The 23,428-nt window shown below is 42.1% G+C and overlaps 2 protein-coding genes across 9 annotated transcripts in view; one reads left to right on the forward strand and one right to left on the reverse strand.

Moving 5' to 3' along the window:
- Positions 1-15,116, reverse strand: part of CRYL1 (crystallin lambda 1) — a 63,343-nt gene extending 48,227 nt beyond the window's left edge. For 2 of the 4 annotated variants that reach the window (XM_068671108.1, XM_068671080.1), the window contains exons 1-3: positions 14,995-15,116; positions 12,661-12,693; positions 9,208-9,315 (exon numbers count right to left, since the gene is read on the reverse strand). In XM_068671108.1, coding sequence (XP_068527209.1) covers positions 9,208-9,315; positions 12,661-12,693; positions 14,995-15,101 — 248 coding nt within the window. In that variant the 5' untranslated portion in view covers positions 15,102-15,116. Of the gene's footprint in view, positions 1-9,207; positions 9,316-11,561; positions 11,721-12,660; positions 12,694-14,994 lie in introns of those variants that run through there. The other 2 variants (XM_068671090.1, XM_068671100.1) reach the window with 2 other exon arrangements.
- Positions 15,117-19,124: 4,008 nt separating this feature from the next.
- The window catches only part of IFT88 (intraflagellar transport 88), a 45,817-nt gene continuing 41,513 nt past the window's right edge, over positions 19,125-23,428 (forward strand). The window contains exons 1-4 of one of the 5 annotated variants that reach the window (XM_068671229.1): positions 19,125-19,282; positions 19,803-19,907; positions 20,928-20,990; positions 22,197-22,253. In XM_068671229.1, the coding sequence (XP_068527330.1) occupies positions 19,818-19,907; positions 20,928-20,990; positions 22,197-22,253 (210 nt within the window). In that variant the 5' untranslated portion in view covers positions 19,125-19,282; positions 19,803-19,817. Of the gene's footprint in view, positions 19,362-19,465; positions 19,486-19,802; positions 19,908-20,927; positions 20,995-22,196; positions 22,254-23,428 lie in introns of those variants that run through there. The other 4 variants (XM_068671236.1, XM_068671246.1, XM_068671262.1 and 1 more) reach the window with 4 other exon arrangements.

Here is a 23,428-nt window from a genome sequence, read left to right on the forward strand (position 1 = left end):
TTAAAAACCCAGAAACATGAACACTATTTGCCATGCCACAGCATATACTTGTACTCAAAAACAAAGGTTACTTTTGGTCATTTCTCTCTGCTAAGGTTTTTCTTCTCTTCAGTCATGGGCAGTTGCAAGATTTATTCCTAGCCCCAAATTTGTCATCACCTCAAGCCTGTTTTCACTAGTGCAAAATCAGAAAGATTTTCTACTTATATTTAACAGGAATAGAGATACCTTTAATTTATTTCCTCTAGTGTTACAAACAGCTTTTGGTGACACCTCTGCAGGATCACTGTTTAACTGTATAAAAAAATGCATTCCATAATGCCAAGAGTCATTCCTAAAAAAAAAAACACATTCCCCAGCACAGATAATGAATACAGAGCAAGTTTAATAACTACAGGAATTTTCAGACACTAAGTGGCCGGAGTTTGAACTGAATGTTCAAGTATACAACTGCTTGGGTTGGACATGCCACCTGAGAAAGCGCCTCCGCAGCTTAAAACCCTCAAAAGTCAAGAGCAAGCCTCAAAATTACGTAAGTAATTGAGATGTGTAATTTCCACAGAAATTAAGTGGGATTACAGCACCTCATCACAATTAACCTGAAGCTATTTGATGTAGCCATTATTAGAGTTAAATCTGTTGGTTACCTCAAGGCAGAACTCCTCTAAAGCCTTTGCTTATTATTCAGCAAAAAGTGCTCATCCCGAAGAGGAGGAAATTGAGCTAATGATTAGCAGTGGGAGGAAAAAAAATAATCCTTTGTTCTCCCTACCAAACAAGTTCCGAAACTTTGGCTTCTTTCTGAATGCCTCCTTAGACAGCAAGTAAATTGCACTTGGCACCCAACTGGAGGGTGGAAAAGCCACAGCAAACAGAGGAGCTGTACAGCCTGGAAAGAAAAAGTTTGTGATTTGTGTAACACAAAAATACACTTCGCTGAATACTGGAACAACCAGGGATCCAGAATGCTTTTTCTAAGCGACTGCAGCACAGACATGACAGTCTTCACAAGGGGCTTTCTGGGACAGTGTATGTTAAATGTGGAGAAGATACTTACATACACCAAGATGATCTCTGTACCCAGCCACAAACCAGTCCTTAGTAAGTCTGCCCCCTCTTGTTCCCAAACAGCACCACTGGGTTCGTTTTTGCATCTAGAGACCTCAGAAGAGATGGGGCTCCCTGAGTCCATCAATATTTTTCCAAGCAGCCCTTCAAATTAAGGGAAAGGGATGCAGGTTGCCCTGCTTCTATCTTCTCCACACTTTTCAGGCTGCCGGCTGAGCAGTGTGGGATAACACACCCACACTTCATGAGGCCATCCCTTTATTTAGGGCTCTTTCCTGTCAACAAGTCTCGAGCCCACAGATCTAATATTAAGCTTCCTCCTCCAGATTTCTTAAAGAGACTGAGGGGGATTCATCTCACCTACCCTGCCAGCACGTACATCCGAGGCAATCACCTTCAGCTCTCGTTTACAGAAGGAAGAACGAAGTGTTTCGGGTACATTTGCCTGATCTTTTTTAGGGATCTTTCTCATCTTATGACAGAAGCAGCTTTTTTTAGCTGAAATAGGTAGAATGAGCCATTTAGACCACAGTATTCTGAAGCTACCAAAGATAAAAGTTTTCAGAGATTTATTTAAAGACAACCCAGTTCCTTCTGAGCTATACAGAAGGAAGTCAAACCTTAGAGTTTCAATGGGCCCTCAGACCTTCAGCTGGGAATGGCTCACTAAATCAACCATCAACTTCCAGAGAATCAGAATTTTACTTCAGCAGCTGTGTAGCTGGATTGTGTCCAAGAAAATACAACAAGCATAGACTCTGGTAGTTCTATCATGGCTTTATTAAGAGGTCATAACCACCTGCTGCCCTGCAAGTTACCCTGACTCCCACCCTCCCACTGAAGGTGGTGTAGAGGAGAGTATTGGTTTCCCAGCAGACAATCCAGGTTCCCAATGCATCTCTCCATCACCGCCCCAGAGCTGCAACACCTCACCACTAAAACCTGGGTAAGGAGCACTTTGCAGCAGTCACAAGCATACAGAACAGCTCTGCTCCTGGTTTAGCACGAGAGCCAGAAGAGGCAAATACCTTCTAATCTCCACGGACTTTGCACCTTCAATCAAAGCATTTCCTATAATTTGGGAGTAGGCAAGATGTCAACTGAAACCCTATGTGAAGTTGGTAAAGGTTAACACTGTACCTTCCAAAACAGAATGGGCACCCATATTTTAATGTGTGCAGAATAAGCACATACTTCAACTTTCAACTCTTCAACTTTCAGACACACACAAGAAAAACAAGCCGTAAAACACACACGGCTAACTCCTACAAGCATTAGCTTTCTCCTCTTCAAGGAAATCCTTCAATACTTAACTCCAGATAATCTTTTCTGCCCTGCAAGTTCTGATACCTTATTTTTGTAACAGCTGATCATTGACAACACTTTTTTAAAACTGTTTTAGGCAGAGCACGCCTCAGTAAACAGCCAGGCACTGCATTCTGTTTACATTGGACAACACCTTTGGAAAGGTTCATCCTTAGCTAGAAAATGAAGCCAGGAGTTACGCACTTCTCAGGCACTGCTCAGGTCTGTCATGTTTGTTTCTCTGGAGTCCCTTGGATTTTGGGCCAAAATTAACATTTCTATCAGCCTGTGTAGTCCAAAATTGAAGCATTGTTCTATCAGCATTCTTCCTCTCTTCTCAAATATAGATTTATACTCAAAAACTCTGGTTAGTGACACAGAAATCAGTAGAAAATCCATTAAGGTTCTCAGCAAGTTCCCCACTCAGCTCCTTGACAAACAGCAATGGGACAGCTGCAGAGCACGGCCTTCTGCCTCTTCAGTAATCTGCGTGGCGATCTGCAGGGAACAACGCTTCAGCTCCCTTTTTGCAAGCTGCCAGGGTACGCCACGGGTGGCTAGGCAGCAGCTCTAATTGACTTCCTAAGGCTTCTGGCACACTGAAGATGCCAGCACGTTGTGTGTAAAGGGACTGGTGCATCTAAACTGAAGTATCCAAACTTCTGGCTCCTGATGCCTTCCTTGTGAAGTGGTAGGGGACCAATTAATTCAGAAGGCATCAAATATTCATTCGTCAGAAGTCCATTTCACAGGCACAGTTGCCTGAATCCAGCATCCTCTTGCCATAGCCCATACCTTTTTTTTTTTTAAAGCAAAGTTTGAAGAGACCACAACAGAATTGTGCCCTTCCACGAAGGTGGTGAAGCTCCTGTTCACTTTCTGTGCAATTTTACACTTCCTCATTCCTCCTGGCCCTCTGAAACTCTGTACCATGATTGTTGCTAGCTGTGTTGAATCCCTCAGTTACCAGAGAGGTGGCATTTATTCATCTTCCACAAGCTCTTGTAGAAGTTCGCAGCACCTGTCTTCTGTTCCGTTCTTTTTTTTCCTCTGCCAGTGATGAGCATCCACCCGTTCTGCCTCTGCTATAAGCCATTACACACTATACTGTGCACAGAAAATACAATTTCTTAACTAACCTACAAAGCTACTGCCTTCATTCTTCAGAATTTGAGGCTAGACCATTCCTCCCGCACCCCTTCTTCTTCCTGCAGAAAGTCCTTTCTGTTAACATCACCAAGCTTGCAATTTAAATTTTACTTAGCACAGAACATGAAATGCAATTAATGCATTACTTCAATTTTGGCTTTCCCTTTCCCTAGGGGATTTTTTTTTTTGCCCCCTTCATTAATATATTTATTGACAGTTTGGTTATTTTCTTCCACAAATGAATTCTAATCCTTCCAAATGCTAATCCCTACTTACATTCCCCTGGGGTACTAGACTGGCACAGAAGCAGTGTGAGCAATGGAGGAGAGCTTCCATAAGAGACTTACCATACATTAAGGCACACAACAGACTGATTTATGCATACAGCAGTGCACCACTGACCTCTACTGGGTGAGTTTTTATTCAGAGCAGCCTCATGTTCAGGGTGATCATCGCTGAGTACGATCACAGACTCAAAGGCCATGGCAGCCGTTGCTGGAGGACACACCACAGGACTCCACTCTGCAGTTGTGTCACAGAGCACATGAAGCAGTAGCTTGAAGAATTTGTCTCAGTACCCATAAGGTCTTCAGAGAATGGTGAATTCATGTCCGTAAGAAAATACTGCCTCCTTTTAGAGCCCACCCTTCAACAAGCTCCAGAGCATCTCTGTTGTACCAGACTGCCCATGTCAACACTGTCCTGAGAACTGAACTGTTATTTACTTCAAGATAAGGCACAAAATCCATAGCTAACGACTACTGAATCACAACTCACTGACCAGATCAGCAAGGGGAAGGGAGGGGAAGAAGAGGCAACGCCAAAAATGCTTCTTCACAACTTCAGCCAGCCACCTTTGCCCAAAAACCAGAGCCAGCACCACACTGCTATCTACTGCTGTCTGATAAATGAGGGAGTAGCTGGAGGGGAAAGAAAAACCAAAACTCCACACAACCCCCATCACATCACCAGCCCCATAGATCTAGCCTGAGACACAACAGGTCAAGCTTGCAAACAAATGCCCCAACACTAGGGCCAGCTTACTGTCTGCACACACGATGGCCAAACACCAAGCTGCTAATATTGAGTTGCAAGTGGTCATTTTAAAGTATTCACATCCAAATCCCCTCTTCCTGCTTTCCCCAAGCTGAATATAAGCATACAACTTACACAGTACAGGCTTCCTACCCAGAACAGCAGGACAAGCTGGTCCAGACATGAGATCCAGAGCTGCCAAATGCACTTTCTCCACAGAAATGTCTGTGTATTAAAGCAGGACAGTTGCTCATCTTCCTCTGGCACAGTTTTGAAGAGGCAGAAAGCAAAGGACTCCAGGACAGCTGGTGCACAGCATAAAAGCATGGCAATGCATGCAAACTGATCTGACTTCTGAGACCTCCTGAAGGTTCACATGCACACACGGGCACACAGAGGCCTCAGGAAGTCTCAAGTCCAGCTTGCACCTGCAGCAAAACTACTGCTTGGACCAGGTGAGGTTAACCTTGGCTTTGTGCAGCCAAACCTTGAAAGCCTTCAGGAATGGAAATTTCATCACCTTTTCAGATAACCTGTTACTTCTGCATACCAGGCAAGCATCAACACTGTAACTGTTCTCAAAGCACAGCCTTTGTCATTGCAAAAGTCAGTCTTATTTAAAGCCTATATTCAAGCTGCCAAGGGGGACTGGCTGCCACACAGGAATGAGGAGAAAAAACATTTCTCTTTGGAGACTGTTTCAAATGACTTCCAAACACTCAAGAGAAAATGCCAGGTCTACTCTCTACGTCAAGAAACATTACATTGCTACAGACAGAAGCTTTTTTCCCCCCAATCACAGAACAAGGCAATGTATTTAGGTCTCCCAAACTTACGTCCTGTCTCATCAGCTGAGAAATAGGAAACTTTAAAAACTTTTAAAGTCCTTTTTGCATCTTGAAAATATCCTATTATTACAGATGGGGAAAGGACCCAAAGAGAATGGAAGCAGACACCGTTCCTAAAGGGACTTGGCTCTACAGCTTCCAAACATAAGTTACTCAGCAAGAGCTCACGGATGGACAGGAGGAGTATATCACCTCCTGCACAAGACTGAGCAGACAAGTCCCAAAGCACCTCTTTACATCAGCACCACTGTTAAATCTCAGGAGACAGCTACAGCATTTCTGAATGCAGAACTTCTGAGAAATAGCATTACCAACCCATCCTGTCTTCCAGTTCCTTAAAACAGCTCGGAAACTCTTTTCTTCCCCAGTGAAAAGGGTGGCTAGAGGAAGCTACCACTCTAGAACTGTTTCTGGAAAAAAATTAGATTAGTCTCAAATATCCCATCTTATTTTTCCATATAGAATTCATTCTACAGCTTCATTATATTTTTATTACAGCATTTTACTGTGTTTTACCTATCTTTATCAGCTGTGTAATTATGTTTAGAACAGCAGCACGGTAACTACTGGAAAAAAGTTTACATATTACAAGAGTCAAAGTATTTTTGGGGGACATGCACTAGAGCATTTCCACACAGTATGTTCCGGGATTACTTCCGGGAACAGGACACTACTTGTTTTTCTAATTCTCATTATTTTAAAACTCAACAACCTTGCATTCAAACCAGAATTACACTGACTCTGGAGAAAGCATACTGGATATGAAAATTTGCGTTTTCCAAGGCAGGTTAATGCAGGTTCTTTCTGTAGGTCAAGCAGGGCATAAAGCTGTTCGATAGTTTGTTTTCTTCTCCAGAAGAGGTTGTTCCATTAGAGCAGACACTGGTTAATAATGCTAATGGTACACCCAGTTCAGTCCAGTGTGCAGTCATTTTTTGTCAGGACACTGACTACCAAGTGTGTATCAACAGGTAGGTAGGAAATCCACCGCACCACGCTAGGCCTCAATAACCACACTCTCATTTCCTTTCCATATCTGGTCTACTGGCATTGTGTCGACACATATTTCCGTTTGTGTCAGTAGATGACAATTTCACAGTTTAGACTCATTTTTGACCAGTTGTTCTGAAAATCGTGACAGAGTACATTTCAGACTTTCCACAGATACATCGTCAATGCATGTCTCTCCCAGCCTCCATGCCAGTCCTGTGTGCAGTCTGCACATATCTGCAGCCCACCTACCGTTTTGTGAGAGTTGGATTCATTAGGTTAATGAATCCTGAAGTGCCCCAGTGAAACACAGATTTTACAAATCCAGAATGAGTTGCAAGTCAACGTACTAAAAGTCAATCATATTAACAAATTATTTCTAATCCTTGTAGAATTGACTACTGCGTACTACTCAAATCCAATTTTGCTTGGTTTAGAAAAGCAAAACTAAGAAGTCCTCTGTATTCTCCAGTTTTTCTTTAATATGTAAAGTACATACAACTAAGTCACAGACTTTAAATTAAAATGGAACAAAACTCTTTCCAATACTAAAGCTTAAAAAATCACCAACAAAAAACAACTAACCAAACAAAACCACACTCAACTAAATCTAAGAACTTTCCTAAATGATCAGCAATGCAGAGAGAATGGAAAGCACATCCCAGAAAATCCAGAGGAGCAACCAGCAGCCGGCTCTGTCACACAGCTTCCATTGGCAGCCCCTGCTGCTCTCTTCTACAAGTCTTCATTACCTACTTAAGCTCCAGCAGTTACGGAAGTATTGTATCAGTAATCCAGATGGATTTACTACAGATTGTGTGCTGTGAAATCAGTGCCAAAAAAGTTTGACTGCATTTTGATAGATACAATCATTAAAATACTGGCTGTTGAAACTACATAGCTTGTGTTCTTGTCACAAAAAAAAAACAAAACAACAACAAAAAAAACACTTTTATTGAAACTAGACTTTTTAACTAAGTTGTTACAACAGCCAAGATACCTAAGTTAATTATAAGTTTAACTAAACACCTTATGTGAAAGGCAAAATTTGACTTAACTCCTATGGAACAGCATGTGCAGGCACAGGACAGTACACTGACACACCCAAATGCCTCTCTACTCTACCACACACGGTAATTTATGCTTTTCTTTTCCAAGCTGAAAACCTTGGAAGACTGCAGGTGTCATTCTGCTATTAGAAAAAAAAATAAAAAAAATAGGTGAGTGCTAGCTTTAGTAATGCAGACCACAAGACTCCCTCCCTTCTCCAGAAATCCAGAAACTCATTATGGCTACTGTTATGACAGCAACTCTGCAAAAAAATGGAAGTGCCATCATATAGGTTGTAGTAACAGAGGTGTTAGTCAAACCTAACGTCTATATTGAAAGTTTAGAGGAAATGATAAAAAAAATCACCACCACCAAAAAAAAAAAAACCACACACACACACCTGTAAGAGACAGATTTTTCCCCCCTCCTTCACTATCAATTTTTTGCCTAAAAAAAAAAAATAAATCTGATTAGATATAACATACTGTCTCACACCTAAATTCCTACAACAGGAATAGTGTACAGAGGCTCCTAACGTCACTCTTCCTTGCTGTAAGCCTTGTTACCAAAAGCAACACACCACAATCCCTTTTTAGGTACAAGAGGTACAAGTTAATCCCCATACTGGCTGCCGCACAGCAGCTAACATGTTACATTACAAGACAGCAAGAGGTGAGGGCTGAAACATTTAACTAGATACTTATCAGGAAGCAACCTGAACTTCAGCATTAAATGCTGACATAGCAATATGAGGCTGTACACAGAACCTCCCTATCAATGTACACTCTCACATCCACAAGAACTACACTTCCAGGACTGGCAAAAAAAAGGTTGAGTAGAACCAGTCACTGTCCCTTCTAACATAAGAACTAGGGGCCAAACAAAGCACCTGAGGAGTCAGGTTCAAAACAAACAAGACGGACAGCTCTTCACACAGAGAGCAGTAAACCCGCAGAACACAAAGTCCCTTGGCAAGGAGGCTGCAAAACGATTTACACAGGTTCAAGGAAGGTTAAGAGAAATACTTGGAAGAAATATAGTTAAGAGTCACTCAGTACATAAGCAACTTCTAGGCACTGCAGGTCATGGGAGGGAGGGAGGGCAGACAGGCAGGACTTGAATTTGCAGCTCCGCATGTTTCCAAAGGCTTCAGCTGTAGTGCCACAGGGTTAACAGAAAAGGGCGAGGGGATTACTGTCTGAAGCAATTTGACTGTTCTCATGTTCAAGTCCTCAAATTTGCTAAAGGTGCTTCCAAGCCTCTATTGTAACTGTTCAGTAATTGAGTCTTTAACAGAACTAGTTACCTCTTCTTCTAGGATGCTGAAATGTCAGTTCAAGATTTATTTTTTTTTAAATCTAGTTATAGAGAAGTGGTAGTTGCAGTAGGTCTCTTTAGCAATCAGTACTAGCCTCTTTGAGATCTGAAGAAGTCTTTGTAATCTTTCTATGCAAAAACTCCTATGTTCCTGTATTTTAAGTTTAGCCTATAGATAACCTAATCATGGAAGATGTGATTTCAAGAACTTGGATTTAAACTTAATGTCTTAAACCATTATTTAATTATTGAAGCGCTCTTCAGAAGTGTCATTGAGAGATTTAGAGGCACAGTTCTAATCTTAACAGGACTTGTACTTTTAAGTTAAAGCCTTCTTTAATGCTTAAGATCTATACTCTCTTGAATAGTAAGATGAGGCTGTTCATTCATAATTACATCCCACAGATTCACTGCAATGTGAGTCATTTCAAGTCAGGTGACCTACCGTATGTTTTCCAGTGCACCTGTTAATTGTTGTTGTGCAATGTCATAAAGTTTCACTTTGAAGCCTCCAGCAGCAAACACCATGGCCCAGCTGCGACCAATGAGCCCACTGAAAAGGAAATAAATTTTAACCAATTAATAAAGTAGCATTTATCTGGGGTGGGGAAGGTCCAACAACAAGCACTGCAAGAACTAAAACAGAGTCCAGACCCTGCAATACTCGATCCAAAAATCAGTTACATGTTGATAAGAAACCAACCTCTCTCTGTAACAAAGCAATATCCTTTGCTAGTAGTGTAGCAGCTTCTTTGAGTGCTGGGAGAAAGATAATAAATAAAAAAAAAAAAACTGATAGCGGAATTCTAAAGAGTAGGAGCTGCTACTCTGGGACATTGGATTCAAGTATTAACAGTTTTGTCAGCTGTAATCCTAACCTGGAACTGGTGCATGGAATCACATTATGGAGGGTTTGTTTTTTCATCTTTTTGAAACTCATTTGTTTAATTCAAAGTCTGAATATGGAGAGCAGCCCATTTTTTCAGGAGTTCAAGATCCTGCTTCAGAGCTAATCAGAGAAACCTAAGGCCCAGCTACTGTAATCACGGATCCTCTACAACTCAGGAAATGCTGTAAGTGTGCAAAAACCAGGAAAGAAAAATACATGGTTTTGATGCTACTTTTCCATCTACCCACATCTAGCATCACCCGTGCTTTTGGATGAAACATCCTACCATGCTGGAGGCCTGCAGGAACAGTCTGCCCACATCTTGTGGTAAAGCCATATTAGTTGTAGCCCATTATTAAGAAATATATAAAGGAAATGTACAGTAATTGATAATTTCATCATACCTATCAGAACAATGCAGGTTTTGAACTTAACTATTTGCAGGCATTAGCCTCTTTAAACAGAAGTACTGAGATACAGTACAAAAAAATTAAACAACATCACAAATAATTATAATCCTAACAGCAACAAGAACAGAACTCTATATCCATGACTACTATTACTGGTGTTGATTTTCACATGCATTTCCTGACGTTTCTGAGATTACTGTCCTTGTAACATTAAACTGAAGCAATGTCTGTCAACTGTAAAAACGGAAGGCAAATAGGTCATCAGTAAATTATGATATGGGGGGGTAAAAATTCAGAGATAAAGCAGCAGGCCAGATAAGAAAAGGAAGAGAAAACAGGAACGCGTTCAGCCTTTAGTTAAAGAAGAATAAAAATGGAACAAAACAGGAAGTTTCAGGAAACAGCAGGAATCAGTGGAAATAACTGGGGGTTGGGTGGGGGGTGAAACTGTGTATTTAGCGTTGTTAAACGAGAACTTAACATCTATTTAAAATACATTATTTAAAAGAAAAAGCAAACATTTTCACTGCAGCAAGCCCAGATCTCAGCAGTTCTCAGGCAAACTACAGAGCAAGCACTTACAGAGAAGTAACATACAGGTCATACTTTGTTAGCTATGATAACTTCCCAGCTAACAAATACTTCTAAACTACCAGCGTTTGGACCACCTGAACCTCTAAATAAGTATATCTAAGCCACTAGTATCTTTATAAACATCACTCCTCTTGAACTGCATTTTTAAATGAACTTTTTCTCTTTAAAAATCAACATTTGACCAAATAATGTATTCTATTTTGATACTGATTTTCAGGATTGTGTGATTTGTTTTCTTAGGCACTATCAAGCGTACGAAGTCAGCGGTAGGCATCAGACTTGTGCGATGGAGCAGCAGTGCATGACAGCCGCATCCCGGGAGGATGCAGACACACTTGACCCCAAGACATCGTTTAAGACAGGCAGGCACTGTCATTTGGGGCCCGCTGCTGCAGCCTGTGGATCCAGACCTTCTCCCTTGGCTTTGGCTGGTATGGACGGTGGGTTCCTCCTTAGGCAGGTAGCGCAGAGCCCGGCTCTCCGGACGCTTCTTTGTGCCAGCAGACACATCGAGTTTCGTCGCTGGCGCGTGACAGCGGCCAGACACGTGCCTCCGACCTCGAGCTGCCTCGCTGCCAGCGTCGCCTCGCCAGGTTATTGCCCAAATCAACCAATTTTAGCTCAAGAGGACGAAGTGACACCTCCACAGCCAAACCCACCGCTGCATGCCCAACCGAGGGCCACCCCGCGGGCACACCGAGGGCTGCTCCCCACCCACGGGGGCGGCTTTTAAACCTCTCCCCGGCCTCCTGCGGGCTCCCAACCACACCAAGCACCGCAGCACCGAGCCGGAGAGGGCACCGAGAGCCCGGCCGGCTGCGAGAGGCGCTGCCCCGCTGCCCCCCGCCTGCTCCTTCCCCTTCCAGCCGGCTCCCGGAGTGCGGCAAGGGGAAGCAGAGGCCTCACCTGCCGATCACGGCAACCTGCGAGGACTCCATGCCCGCGGGGGATGCACCAAGCAGCAGCCGCCACCACCGCCCCCGCCGCCGCCTTTAAGGCGCCCGCTCCCCACCCACGGCGGCCGCCATGTCGCGGCCGCCCCCATTGGCTCCCGCTGGCCGCGCCTCTCGGGCCGGCCTCGCCTCGCTGCCACGACGGGAGAGAGGCAGGGAGCCCGCCCCCGGGGCTCGCCTCGTCCCCTGCCGCAGCCATGCCGGCCCTACACGGAGGTTTATCCCCTCCGAAAGCGAGGAGCCGTGCTCTGGTCCCCCCCCGCCCCCGGGAAGGACCGGCACTGTGTGCTCTGCCCCACGCCGTGCCAGGAGGCAGCAGGGAGGGCAGCGCCTGCCAGGCTCAGGGGCACTCTGCCCGTGCCACCTGGAAGCGACTGTGCCCCACCACTGCCTAAATCCGCCCTTGAAGTTGATGCCCAAGTTACCCTACTGTCAAAAATAGTTACCCTGCTGTCCAAAAGCATAGATCCTGCTGGCCACATCAGGTGTTCAGGTTCAACATGAGCTCCCGATGAAACTGAAACACCTTTGAGGATTGGGGACCTGGGGCTTGCAGCCTCCCCTGAAGAAGCAAAGCCCCCACCCCATGACACTTGGGCCACAGAAAGGACGAGAACGTGTGTCAAAGCCCACAGCTCTCAGTTCCCTGACCAGGGTACAAATGAATTCCAAAATGAAGTTCAAAGTCCAAAGCATTACCTTTTTTTTTTTTTTTCATTAGGGAATAATATTATTAAAAAAATATAATAAATGTATTATAATATGTTTTTATAATACATTATAACAAATACATATTTTATTGTAATAAAATTAAAGTTAAAATTTATAATTTCATACCATTAAAATACTTTCCTCTTGAATCCTGATAAATAATATATTTTTGTTGACTTTCCTTGATTTTTGGACAAAAACTTTCTTATATTGTGAAAAAAAATGGTGACATTAGAATGTCAACATAATTCTTTGATAATCTTGACAGCTCTATAGTATCTGCTGTTCTGCTGGAATGCAGTGTGACTCATTTTTTCTAATTCTATATAGTTCCTACTCACCTGCATGTTGCTCTGTAATCACGCTGGATATTCCTAAAAAGAAACAAAAGTTAAGATTTAAAATGCCTACTTGTTAGCAAAGGTAGCAAAGCACCCAGAGAGCAGTGGTCAATGGCTCTATGTCCAGGTGGAGACCAGTGATGAGTGGTTTCCCTCAGGGGTCTGTCTTGGGACTAGCACTTCTCAATATCTTCATCACTGACATAGATGATGGGATTGAGTGCACCCTCTGCAAGTTTTCAGATGACGCCAAGCTGAGTGGTGTGGTTGGTACCAAAGAAGGAAGAGAGGCCATCCAAAGGGACCTGGACAGGCTGGAGAAGTAGGCCAATGTGAACCACATGAGGTTCAACAAGTCCAAGTGCAAGGTGCTACACCTGGGCCGGGGCGATCCCAGACATGAGCACAGACTGGGAGAAGAGCTCACTGACAGCTGCCCAGCAGAGAAGGACTTGGGGGATCTGGTGGACAAAAGGCCCAACACGAGCCAGCAGTGCGTGCCTGCAGCCCAGAAGGCCAACTGTGTCCTGGGCTGCACCAACAGAGGGGTGGGCAGCAGGTGGACGGAGCTGACTGACCTCCTCTACTCTGCCCTCGTGAGGCCCCACCTGGAGCTCTAGGTGGCCAGGGCCTCAACCCTGGAAGTGTTCAAGACCAGGCTGGATGGGGCCTTGGCCAACCTGATCTAGTATGTAACCTCCCTGCCCATGGCAGGGGGGTTGGAGTTAGATGATCCTTAAGGTCCCTCCCAACCTGAGCCATTCTATGATTCTTTGGTTATATTACTGTACTCTTAATGTAGCTGAAAACCACCTCTAAGTCATGTGTTACTGGCATTCTGAAAACCAAGTTGAAAATTGATACATTTTTTTCCAGAATAAGTGTTTCATAATTACTGGTGAAAAAAATCAGTGAAACATTATTTGGCTATCATTTCTTCTAGTTTCCAATGGGGGAAAAAATACAAAAAAATAACATAACTAAAAACATAATCATTTCGCATGTCCACCACCTTCACTAGCACTTCACTAAGTCCAGCCATATTTAGCACAGAGACAGAGATCTCAGAAGTATAAATTCCTAAAGCTTTCATGAGGACTAGTCATAGGACAGCAGGTGGAAAACCACGCCAGTATCTTCGTGACCTCAGGACCTAAATGCTGCACGTGTGACCCGAGAGCTGCCAGCAGTTAGGAGATGTAGGAGGAGCAAAGCAGAGATAGCTGGGCCACAAGAAGACCAAAGGAAGTAGGAGGGCAGGCTGAAGGAAACCTGGCCTTCCAGTTTGTGGCTCACAGTTTGCTAAGGCTGACGCAGAAAACATCGTGTTATGATTATAGCAAATACCAGTTTTACTCCTTTGAAGACTAATTTGAAATGGCATGATTTGGCATGTATTACAAAGAACTTTGTTTAGACAAAGCATAACTGAAGCAATGTATACTTTATGGGCTCAACTTTTTACTTCAAAGAAAAAAAAAAAAGTTCCCAGAACATAAAACTGATGTATTTTGGGCTCGGGAACCATGGCTTTCGAAACAAGTTCACTATCACACTTATTTGAAAACACCCACTGGTTATTTCAGTATTCCTTGATATACGTAGGTGTGCATTTATACCTGGAGTTGTCACACGAACTACTAGACTTTTAGACAAAAGCAGTTATAGTCGGGCAAATTGATATTGCAAAACGAAGCGCTCGGTTAAACAACTCAGGAGGGGTTACTGCAGGAACTAACTGAGAACTAGTCATAGTTGTGATAACAGCAATTACAGGGCCTTTAAGTTCTGCTGGTGAACAAAACAAGAGGTCTGTGGTATTGTAATCTGAACTATTTTATTACTTTTAATGTAGTAATAACAATGCCACATAACTCTGCATTAGTTATTTTATTAGGGCATGACAACACCCACATGCCCCATTGTTTCCAGTGGCCAAATGGACCAGTGAGCCCAAACTGTCAACACATGAATAGAAGAGAGAGGTTTGCAAGATGAAAGAGGAATACAGAGAATTAAATTGTAAGAAGCATAGGTGAAGGAAGAAAATATAGTTAAAAAGAAAAAACAGGAAGTTTTAATTTTTGCGCAAAATAACTTTTAGGCCCAGTACTTGGAGTCTCCAAGAATAAGGAGCAGTGATTCTCCTCCCTCTCCTGAGTTCACATAAGAAGGCCAGAAGATATCAGGGGCTGAAGATCAAAACCTTTTTGATGACTTCATCAAAACCTTTTACCAACAATATGGTGGAAAGCTCTGGACTCCATTAGGGACTGAGAAGTAGAGCTTACATTAGCAGCAGAAGAGGCCTATATGGAGCCAATATGCACTCACCAGCCTCTGTATTCTTTTTCCAAGTCCAACAGCAGTAGGAGCAGACATGACTTGTCAGCTTGAGCTGCAAAGTTGACTCCTCCATGTTTCCAGTCTCTGTTGAGCATGCTCCTCTGGAGCCCCCTGGGAGGAGGTGAAAACCACTATTGGCTGCAGAGAGGAGGTGGGATTACTGCAGGGGAGGAGCAGGGCACTATAAGAGAGTCTTGGAATAAACAACATGGGAGCCTCCAATGCTTGCTGGGACCAGTAGGGGTTGGAATGTGTGGGAGATGGAAGTGTGAGTCCCCATGCAGAAAATAAGGGAATCACGTGGCTCAAAAAATACAGAGTATTCCAGCCTGAACTTTTGGTGTAGGATGAAAACAGAGGCATAGTTCACCCTCATTAAGTATTAGATTGGTTTAATATGTTACTTGTACGCTTGGATTGTTCGGGTGAACATTTCTTCTGTAGTTAGCCATGATATGTTGCTACTAATGGTTCAGGAAGCATAATAATCTCAATAATAATGTAGTAACTTTATTCCTATTATGTAGAGTTCTAACTAATGGTTTGCACAGTGTAATTATAATTAGTGATTACTTCAAAATCATACTACAATTAAAACTATAATTTTAATCATTGTTAGTAGTTCATGCAGTTAACTTAAGTGGTCATTCACAGTGAAAATGGTCTGATGCGAATATTACCAGTAGTGCTAGAACTTGATTCTTGAAAAATCTGCAGGAATTGGAAGGTTTGTTGTAAAAAATTATGCAAAGGCATAGTTTAGCAAAGCTAGGTAGAGTTGTATCTTTTAATAGTAGAAATACCCATCAACAAGATAAATGTCCTTTAAGCCCGAACTACAACACATGAATTACTTATAATATGGCTTATAATTGTTTATTTTCAAATTGAACATAAATTTACTTGCTTTAATAAATAAACTAAATATGAAATTGATGTTTAGGGCAGAATTATAATGAATATCATTCCCCCCCTTTGGAACAGTATTCGAATAGATCTATTGAAATTTTTCAATATAATATTTTAAAATAGTTTACCTAATTAATTCTGCATTGAGAACCTAACCCTGAAAATATTCTGATCCTTGTATTTATCATTGCAACAAGAGCAGTTCTATAAATTTCACTTTTTTTTTTAACTTTCTCGTAAAATAATTTATATATATTTATGTCAACTAATGGAAAAAGAAAAGGTGAAGTATTAGAAATGCTTTAATTTTAAACTCATTCCATATTTTCTTTCCCTTCAATAATTTTTACAGGTATACTGACAAGATCCATGGAGTTTTGAGAGGAGTGGTTACTGGCAGCTTTAATGTGAGTGGCAGTTAAGTTGAAGTGTCTCCACGTGGTAGTAGAAAACTTCTGAACATTTGGTCAGACCAGAATTCAATGCTAGAATATCACTCACTTTCAGAAGATTTTAATGGGAGAAATACTTTTTCAATTCAAAATGTTTTTGAAAAGAAAAGAAAAACACAGCTTAAGGGCAGATCAGACAAACAGTTAAACCGACAGAGCAAGGGTAGGGCACATGCCAACAATGGTTACAACATGTAGACTGAGGCCAGTAACCCCTGAACCCAAGTTAGTTGCTGCTGGAACAGTTTGTCTGAGTCCTTACTTGCAATGTCAGTGCTGCAAAAAGACAGATGCACCATGTATATTTACTGAACTGCAAGGAAATTAATTAAGAGGATGTCTTTGTAGTCTCCTTAACCTGCCATAAAGTTTTCACTCTATGAATGAGACCAGGAACACGATGTCTTTACGTCAACTAAACAACAAAATTAGATCAGCAGTTTGCTTTAACTGCACACATAGCTAACACAATGCAAGTCAGAGTACAGATCCGGGACAGGAATGAGAATCAGAAGGGGGAAAAAGAGTTGGACAACTTAATTTAGTGATAGTGCTGACATCTTAAAATGGTTAGGAGTTCAAAGCATACAACGTTGCTTGGGCTGCTTGTAACATTTTTGGGGGACAGCTTCACAATCCAGGTCACCCTCAGGACTTAACCCAAAACAGTAAAGGCAGATGTGCCACTTGGGTTTCACTCCATTGTGCAACCTTGGAAGAATGTGTGTGACAATCACATTCCATGAGTAAGGCCTAGTGTTGTCACGGTGGATCCCGAGACTGAGGTTTTGTGTTAAATCTTTATACATTAAAGTTTACTTATACTTCACAAAAAATAAAAAAAAAAAAAAAAAAAAAAGAAAAAAGCTACAGCTTCTAGAAACAGAAATAAAGCCTGTTAAGACCCTCAAGTTGTGAGTTCATAAGAAGTGTATGGATTGAGGGAGCTAAGGAGCTGCGCCAGGGAGTGCTCATGAGCTCTTGGCCCCAGAGCACACTGTTAAGGTGGGCAATGCACAGCGCTGGACCAGATGCTGGAGTCAACTGACTCAGCTGTTAACATAGCCCATTACAGTGTTACTTAATTAGCGTTCTCCCATACAATTCATTGTATGATCTGGGAATAGAGGCCAGGAACATCTTCCAACAGCTGGTTTTGGACGGTAAGGAAGTTTGACATGAACACAGATCCCAGTTGTATCCTGACACTGTTTTATTTACAAGCGTCCTGACTCCCTTAGCATGGAGTTTCTTTTTTCCGGTGCCCTGAAGAATTGGGCTGAAAACACCGCAATGCATTGAGCACTGGTATGCACAGGTCCCTGAGATGGACAAGCTGGGCAGCAGAGCTAGGGCTTCTGTTACAGCATGTACCTGCTGCTCAGTCTGAGTGTGTCTGGGAACAGTCAGAAAATAGAAATAAGTAAAAAAAAAACAAAAAACAAAAAACAACAAAAAAAAAAACAAAAAACAAAAAAAAACACATAGGCTTACTTTTACGTGAGGAGTCACAGGCAGAAAAGGGGGAATAGAAGTATATATGTATTTTTTATCCCAAAGTTCATAATTTGTAGCGAGTGATTCACCTGGATTTTTTTTTTTCCACCTGGAGTCTGTTACTCTGGAAAATACTTGTATTTCAGAAATGCCAAGTATAAAGACTCTAATGTCCAAAGGTCTCAAGTCTAAAGTTTCTGCGTGAAAGTGGTTCATGCATGGAACGTGAACGAGTTAATACACAAAGCGATAATGTGTTAATGCTTCTTTATGTTATCTTTGTTTCCCTTGTTGGGAGCTGGAATAGAAAGACCTTTCACTTGTATCCTCTGTGCCTTATCTCTTCTGAAAGGACTTTGAGGCTGAAAGAAGGTGAGCAGCAGAAAGCACAGACATTGTGTAATGCTCATAAACCTTGACCATAAAAAGAGTATCCTGGCTGACCACATGCTGTGTAGTGGCTTTATAGCTTTCTTATGTGCCATCTATAGCTTTCAGTGTCAGGCAGCAGGAGCAGCTTACAACTGGCCTCAGAGAACATTTTCTCTCTCAAAATAGTGTAGGCAGGTTCAGAGGTCGCTTGTCTATTCTGTTTCCCGTTGAACCCTGGATCATTTTGATTAATAGAGTGCAATGATTTGTTGTGGGCAAATTAGATGTCACTCATTAGATTTTTATTTCTGGACACGGCAAAGCAATGTCCATCAGGTAATAAATCTTACTTCCATTTATGTTATCATTATCCCATGGACTAAGGCAGGCAGTCTGTTCAGCCTGCCATCCCTCACAAGAATTTTGTGTTCCTCTTCTGGAGGCTGAGGAAAGCACAGGGGAAAACAAAACTTGCTTGTATGTCCATTGTATGACACATCTTTTTATTCTTTAGCACGTATTCCCATCTTGGAACGATGCACAACCTAACTCGGGAAATTAAGTGTATATGCAAGCAGTTGCAGGTAAGAATAAGTCCAAAAAGAAGCAAAAAAAAGTGAAATTTCACGTTTAGCTATAGCTCAGGGATCGACGCTAAACCGCTTTAAAAGTATGTCCAAATGAGTTCAAAGCAGTAATTTCCAATCTAAAAGATGACCAGTTATGCACCTTGAAGGACAGAATTTTATTGCCGTGCAATTTACAGAAAGTGTCGGTTTTTAACCCTCAGGACGCAGCACGCACCCTGCCGACCCCCTCCAGCCCCGCCCTCCTCCCGCGTCGCCATTTGCGGCGGGCACCTGCCCTTACCGGGCAGAGACGCCCAGGAGCGGGCAAAGGCTTCGGCGGCGGCTGTGCGCATGCGCCCCGCTCTGGGCCCCTAGCAACGGGGCGCGGCTGCAACCGCTGCAACCGTCACCAGGCCAACGCGGGCAGGGCCTGGGGCCTAGGGACCGGGAGCGGGACCGGGCTGCCCGCAGCAGGAGGTGGGTAATCCTGGCCTGTGTCGGGAATAGTGTGGCCAGCAGGAGCAGGGAGGTGATCGTCCCCCTGTACTCAGCTCTGGTGAGGCTGCACCTCGAGTGCTGTGTTCAGCTTTGGGCCCCTCAGCACAAGAAGGACATCGAGGTGCTGGAGCGTGTCCAGAGCAGGGCTACGGAGCTGGTGAAGGGCCTGGAGCACAAGGCCTGTGAGGAGCGGCTGAGGGAGCTGGGGGGGATTTGGTCTGGGGAAGAGGAGGCTCAGGGGAGACCTCATTGCTCTCTGCAACTGCCTGACAGGAAGCTGTGGGGAGCTGGGGGTCGGCCTCTGCTCACAGGTAACCAGTGATAGGACCAGAGGGAATGGCCTCAAGTTGCACCAGGGGAGGTTCAGGTTGGCAATGAGGAGACATTTCTGCTCAGAAAGAGCAGTCAGGCACTGGGACGGGTTGCCCAGGGAGGTGGTGGAGTCACCATTATATTTAAGATTTATATGTGTCTTATATGCAATATTTGGCATGTTTAGTATTACACAGAAAAAATGATGCAAAACGTGCACCTGGCTCCTGAGGAAGATGAAGATGATCTTTATTCTGGCTACAATGATTATAATCCCATTTTTGACATAGAGGTAAAAATGCTTGCTCTTTCCCATCTTTCCTTTACATAGGATTCATTTTTAAGTACAAACTTGGGTACAGGAATGTGCAAGGACACTACTGCTTTGACATGAAATGTTCTGTATTTAGCAAGAAATATGAAGTTTCACCAGGATCTTTTGGAATAACATTTCTGATAGTTACCTTCTCCAACAAAACACTTTCGTAGCAAGTCTAATACACTGTAATGAATATAGACTTCAGAAAATTAGAATTTATTAAATTCTAATAAATTAATAATTATATTTATGTTATGAATTAAATATAATTTATTGAATTCTAATTATCTGAAGTCTATATTCACATTCAGAGGGGTGCGCAGCAGCAAGTTTCCTGATAAAAGAGGTAGCTTACCAGTTGTTGGTCTTACTGTGCTGCAGCTGAGGGAGATGAGAAATGAGTAGAGTTTCCCACCCTGCAGCTCTCTGTACAACCAGTAGAGCATCTGGAATGACAACGTAATGCTGCAGACCACTTTCTGGAAACTGATGGTGTAGTGGAATTGGAGGGAACAAGGGTGTATTTTGGTCCAAACCCCACAACCCTGCCTAAAGCAGAGCTAGTGTTGCCAGACTTCCCTGGCATTCTGCATGAAATCCCTACAGTGAAGTCCATGGGAGTTTCAGCATAACCTCAATGATATGAGATATCTTAATGCATGGGCATGACAGACATTCATGTCAGTTAAAATTCAGAAAAACAACTAAGAGCAAGCTTTTGACAGAAAAAAAAAAAAAAAGTTATATTTCATCACTTAAGTTCTGCATCCTCTGGGTTACATTTTTCAGGAAATAATCAAAATTTCTTAATCTAAAATACCAAAAAAGATAGAACAACTAAAATCATACTTATTGTCAGTAAAACTTACCATTCAGTATTAAGTGTTTTTGGAAGAAGAATCATTTTTTACGTGTCTGCTTTCAGTAGTCAAAATGGTCTGGGATTGTTGCTTTGAATGTTGAGGTTTAAATAAATTCTACTATTCTTTCTAGGATTTAGAAAATGATACAGGTTTTCAACAGGCAGTAAGAACAAGTCATGGGAGAAGACCCCCTGTAAGTACATATTAAAATATATCATAGAATCACAGAATGGCGTGGGTTGGAAGGGAACTTAAAGATCACCCAGTTCTAAACCCCTGCCATGGGCAGGGACACCTCCCACCAGACCAGGTTGTCCAAAGCCCCATCCAGCCTGGCCTTGAGCACCTCCAGGGATGGGGCATCCACAGCTTCTCTGGGCAGCCTGTGCCAGGGCCTCACCACCCTCTGAGGGAAGAATTTCCTCCTAATATCTGATCTAAACCTACCCTCGTCTAGTTTAAAGCCATTCCCCTTGTCCTATCACTGCACCCCTGGCAAAGAGTTCCTCCCCAGCTTTCCTGTAGCCCCCTTTAGGTACTGTAAGGCCTCTGTAAGGTCTTCCTGGAGCCTTCTCCTCTCCAGGCTGAACAACCCCAACTCCCTCAGCCTGTCCTCACAGGAGCGGTGCTCCAGCCGTTGCCCTTCTCATGGCCCTCCTCCAGACCTGATTTAACAGGTCCATGTCTTGTGTTGGGGCCCCAAAGGCAAATGCAGTACTCCAGGTACTTCTACACTAATAGTGCAGAAGTTCTCTAGAGCCCTAGCTCTAATTTTAGCTCCAATACCTAAGAAAAGTTTGTCTCTTATCTTTTTTGTCTACTACTAATATGAAGACATGGTTTAAATATCTATAGAAAACTAAAAAATTAGCAGAGTATTAATTCCGTTAAGTTCTGGAGTTAAGCTGGAAGACAGCAAACAAGGAATTTTGGTTGGAAACATGTATTGATGTTTGATGAAATGAAATAAAGGGTTATTAAAGAACAAAACTAAATACTATGAAAGGACTTTAATATTCTATGCAAACAACTACTGGCCCTGGCATTATCCTAAGGTTGAGATACATACTAGAAAGTGTAATCTAGAAAACCGTGTGTTGTTCTGATTTTTTTTTCCCTCCATATTCATGTAAGTTACATCAATTCCTAGTTACATTTAGCTGTGACATAACCCCTATCAGTTTTCAAAACTAAATACAGGTTTGGTACCTGCACTTTTGAGGTATATATTTTATGACTAAAGAAGAGCTGAAACTGTCCAATTGGCATTACTTATTTGCCAGAATAATTTGTTTCTACAAATTGTGTAACAATTGTAGCATAATTTGTACAAGTTCACTATGTATAATAAAATACTAATTAACACACAGTTGTTCATTGCTTTCTTTCTCCCTTGTAGGTGACAGCCAAAATTCCCAGTACATCAGCTTCGAGACCTTTAGGTACTGCATTTGGGGTAGGTTTTTCTTCTTTTGTGTATATAATGAAAGTGAGATATTTACCAAAAAAAAATGCCAAAAATTAAATTTATCATTTAATTCCTTGCAAAACTTAAGATCTTTTTGTCTAAGTTTTCCCCTCTGGTCATACACATTTACTAACTTTATTTTACTAACTTTATTTTATTTTATAACTGCACAGACAGGTCTTGGAGTGTGCAAACTATGCTCTTTTGAATTAAGCTAAATCAAGTGATGCACTCTAAAAGTAGATCACATGTGCTCCAATCAGTAATGGATCAGTCCACAGGACCACCCTGGAGGTGGAAACTCCCAAAGCACTGTCCAGTCCATAGTACTACCTGTTTCACTCTGCAAATTTGCTTCTCCTGCTCCACAATCCTTATTAATGTAAATACAGCCTTAAGCAGGAGAAAAAAAACAATCATGGTATGTGATGGATAGTAGGTAAAACAGTAAAACTTAGGGGTAGAAATCAGGAATATTTTCTTATGGCCTGAAGATCTTTTATTTTTGTCTACTTGTATTGCATGTGTAGCAACCTTTAATATTTACTAATGTTTCACGCATTTACTCCTTTTCACTTGTAACAGTAATACTGAGGGACAATATGTGGTATGTCAGCTAATGGAAAAGACAGCCACTGGCACTTTCAAAGCATGTGTGTTTACTGTAAAATAAATCTGCATGAAAGTATGTTAAAATCTCTCCCCAAAATTTGTAGTTAAGTGCAGAAAAACTCTGCAGTGAAAATGGTGTTTGGAGGCTGTCCAAAACATAATAAAATAGACAGATTACAGTTTGTAATCTTGTACCAGCTGTACTCAGAACCTTACTGCAGAATTTTGTGTAAATTACTTGTAATGGATTTTTAAATGCATAATGTTTAATAATTGAAATTAATTTCAACAATTTAATGGTAGAAAATACTGCTGCCATAGAAATTTCCATGGAAATTACATCTTTTAAAGGCCTGGCAGAAATATCCCAATACATAAAAACAGTATTATAAATTTGTGCTAACTGAAGTGCTCCACATCTTCAAGTCTGCCAGGCACAAGTATGTTACACACAAATAATGTAAATGGGACATTTGCTAAGAACTTCTGAGCTTAATAACCTCTTACAACTAAATTGTAGAAAGATTATGTATAGCCTTTAAAGGCTTCTA

The sequence above is a fragment of the Anas acuta genome, chromosome 1 (genome assembly GCF_963932015.1).
Source record: "Anas acuta chromosome 1, bAnaAcu1.1, whole genome shotgun sequence".
In the NCBI taxonomy this organism is placed as follows: domain Eukaryota; kingdom Metazoa; phylum Chordata; class Aves; order Anseriformes; family Anatidae; genus Anas; species Anas acuta.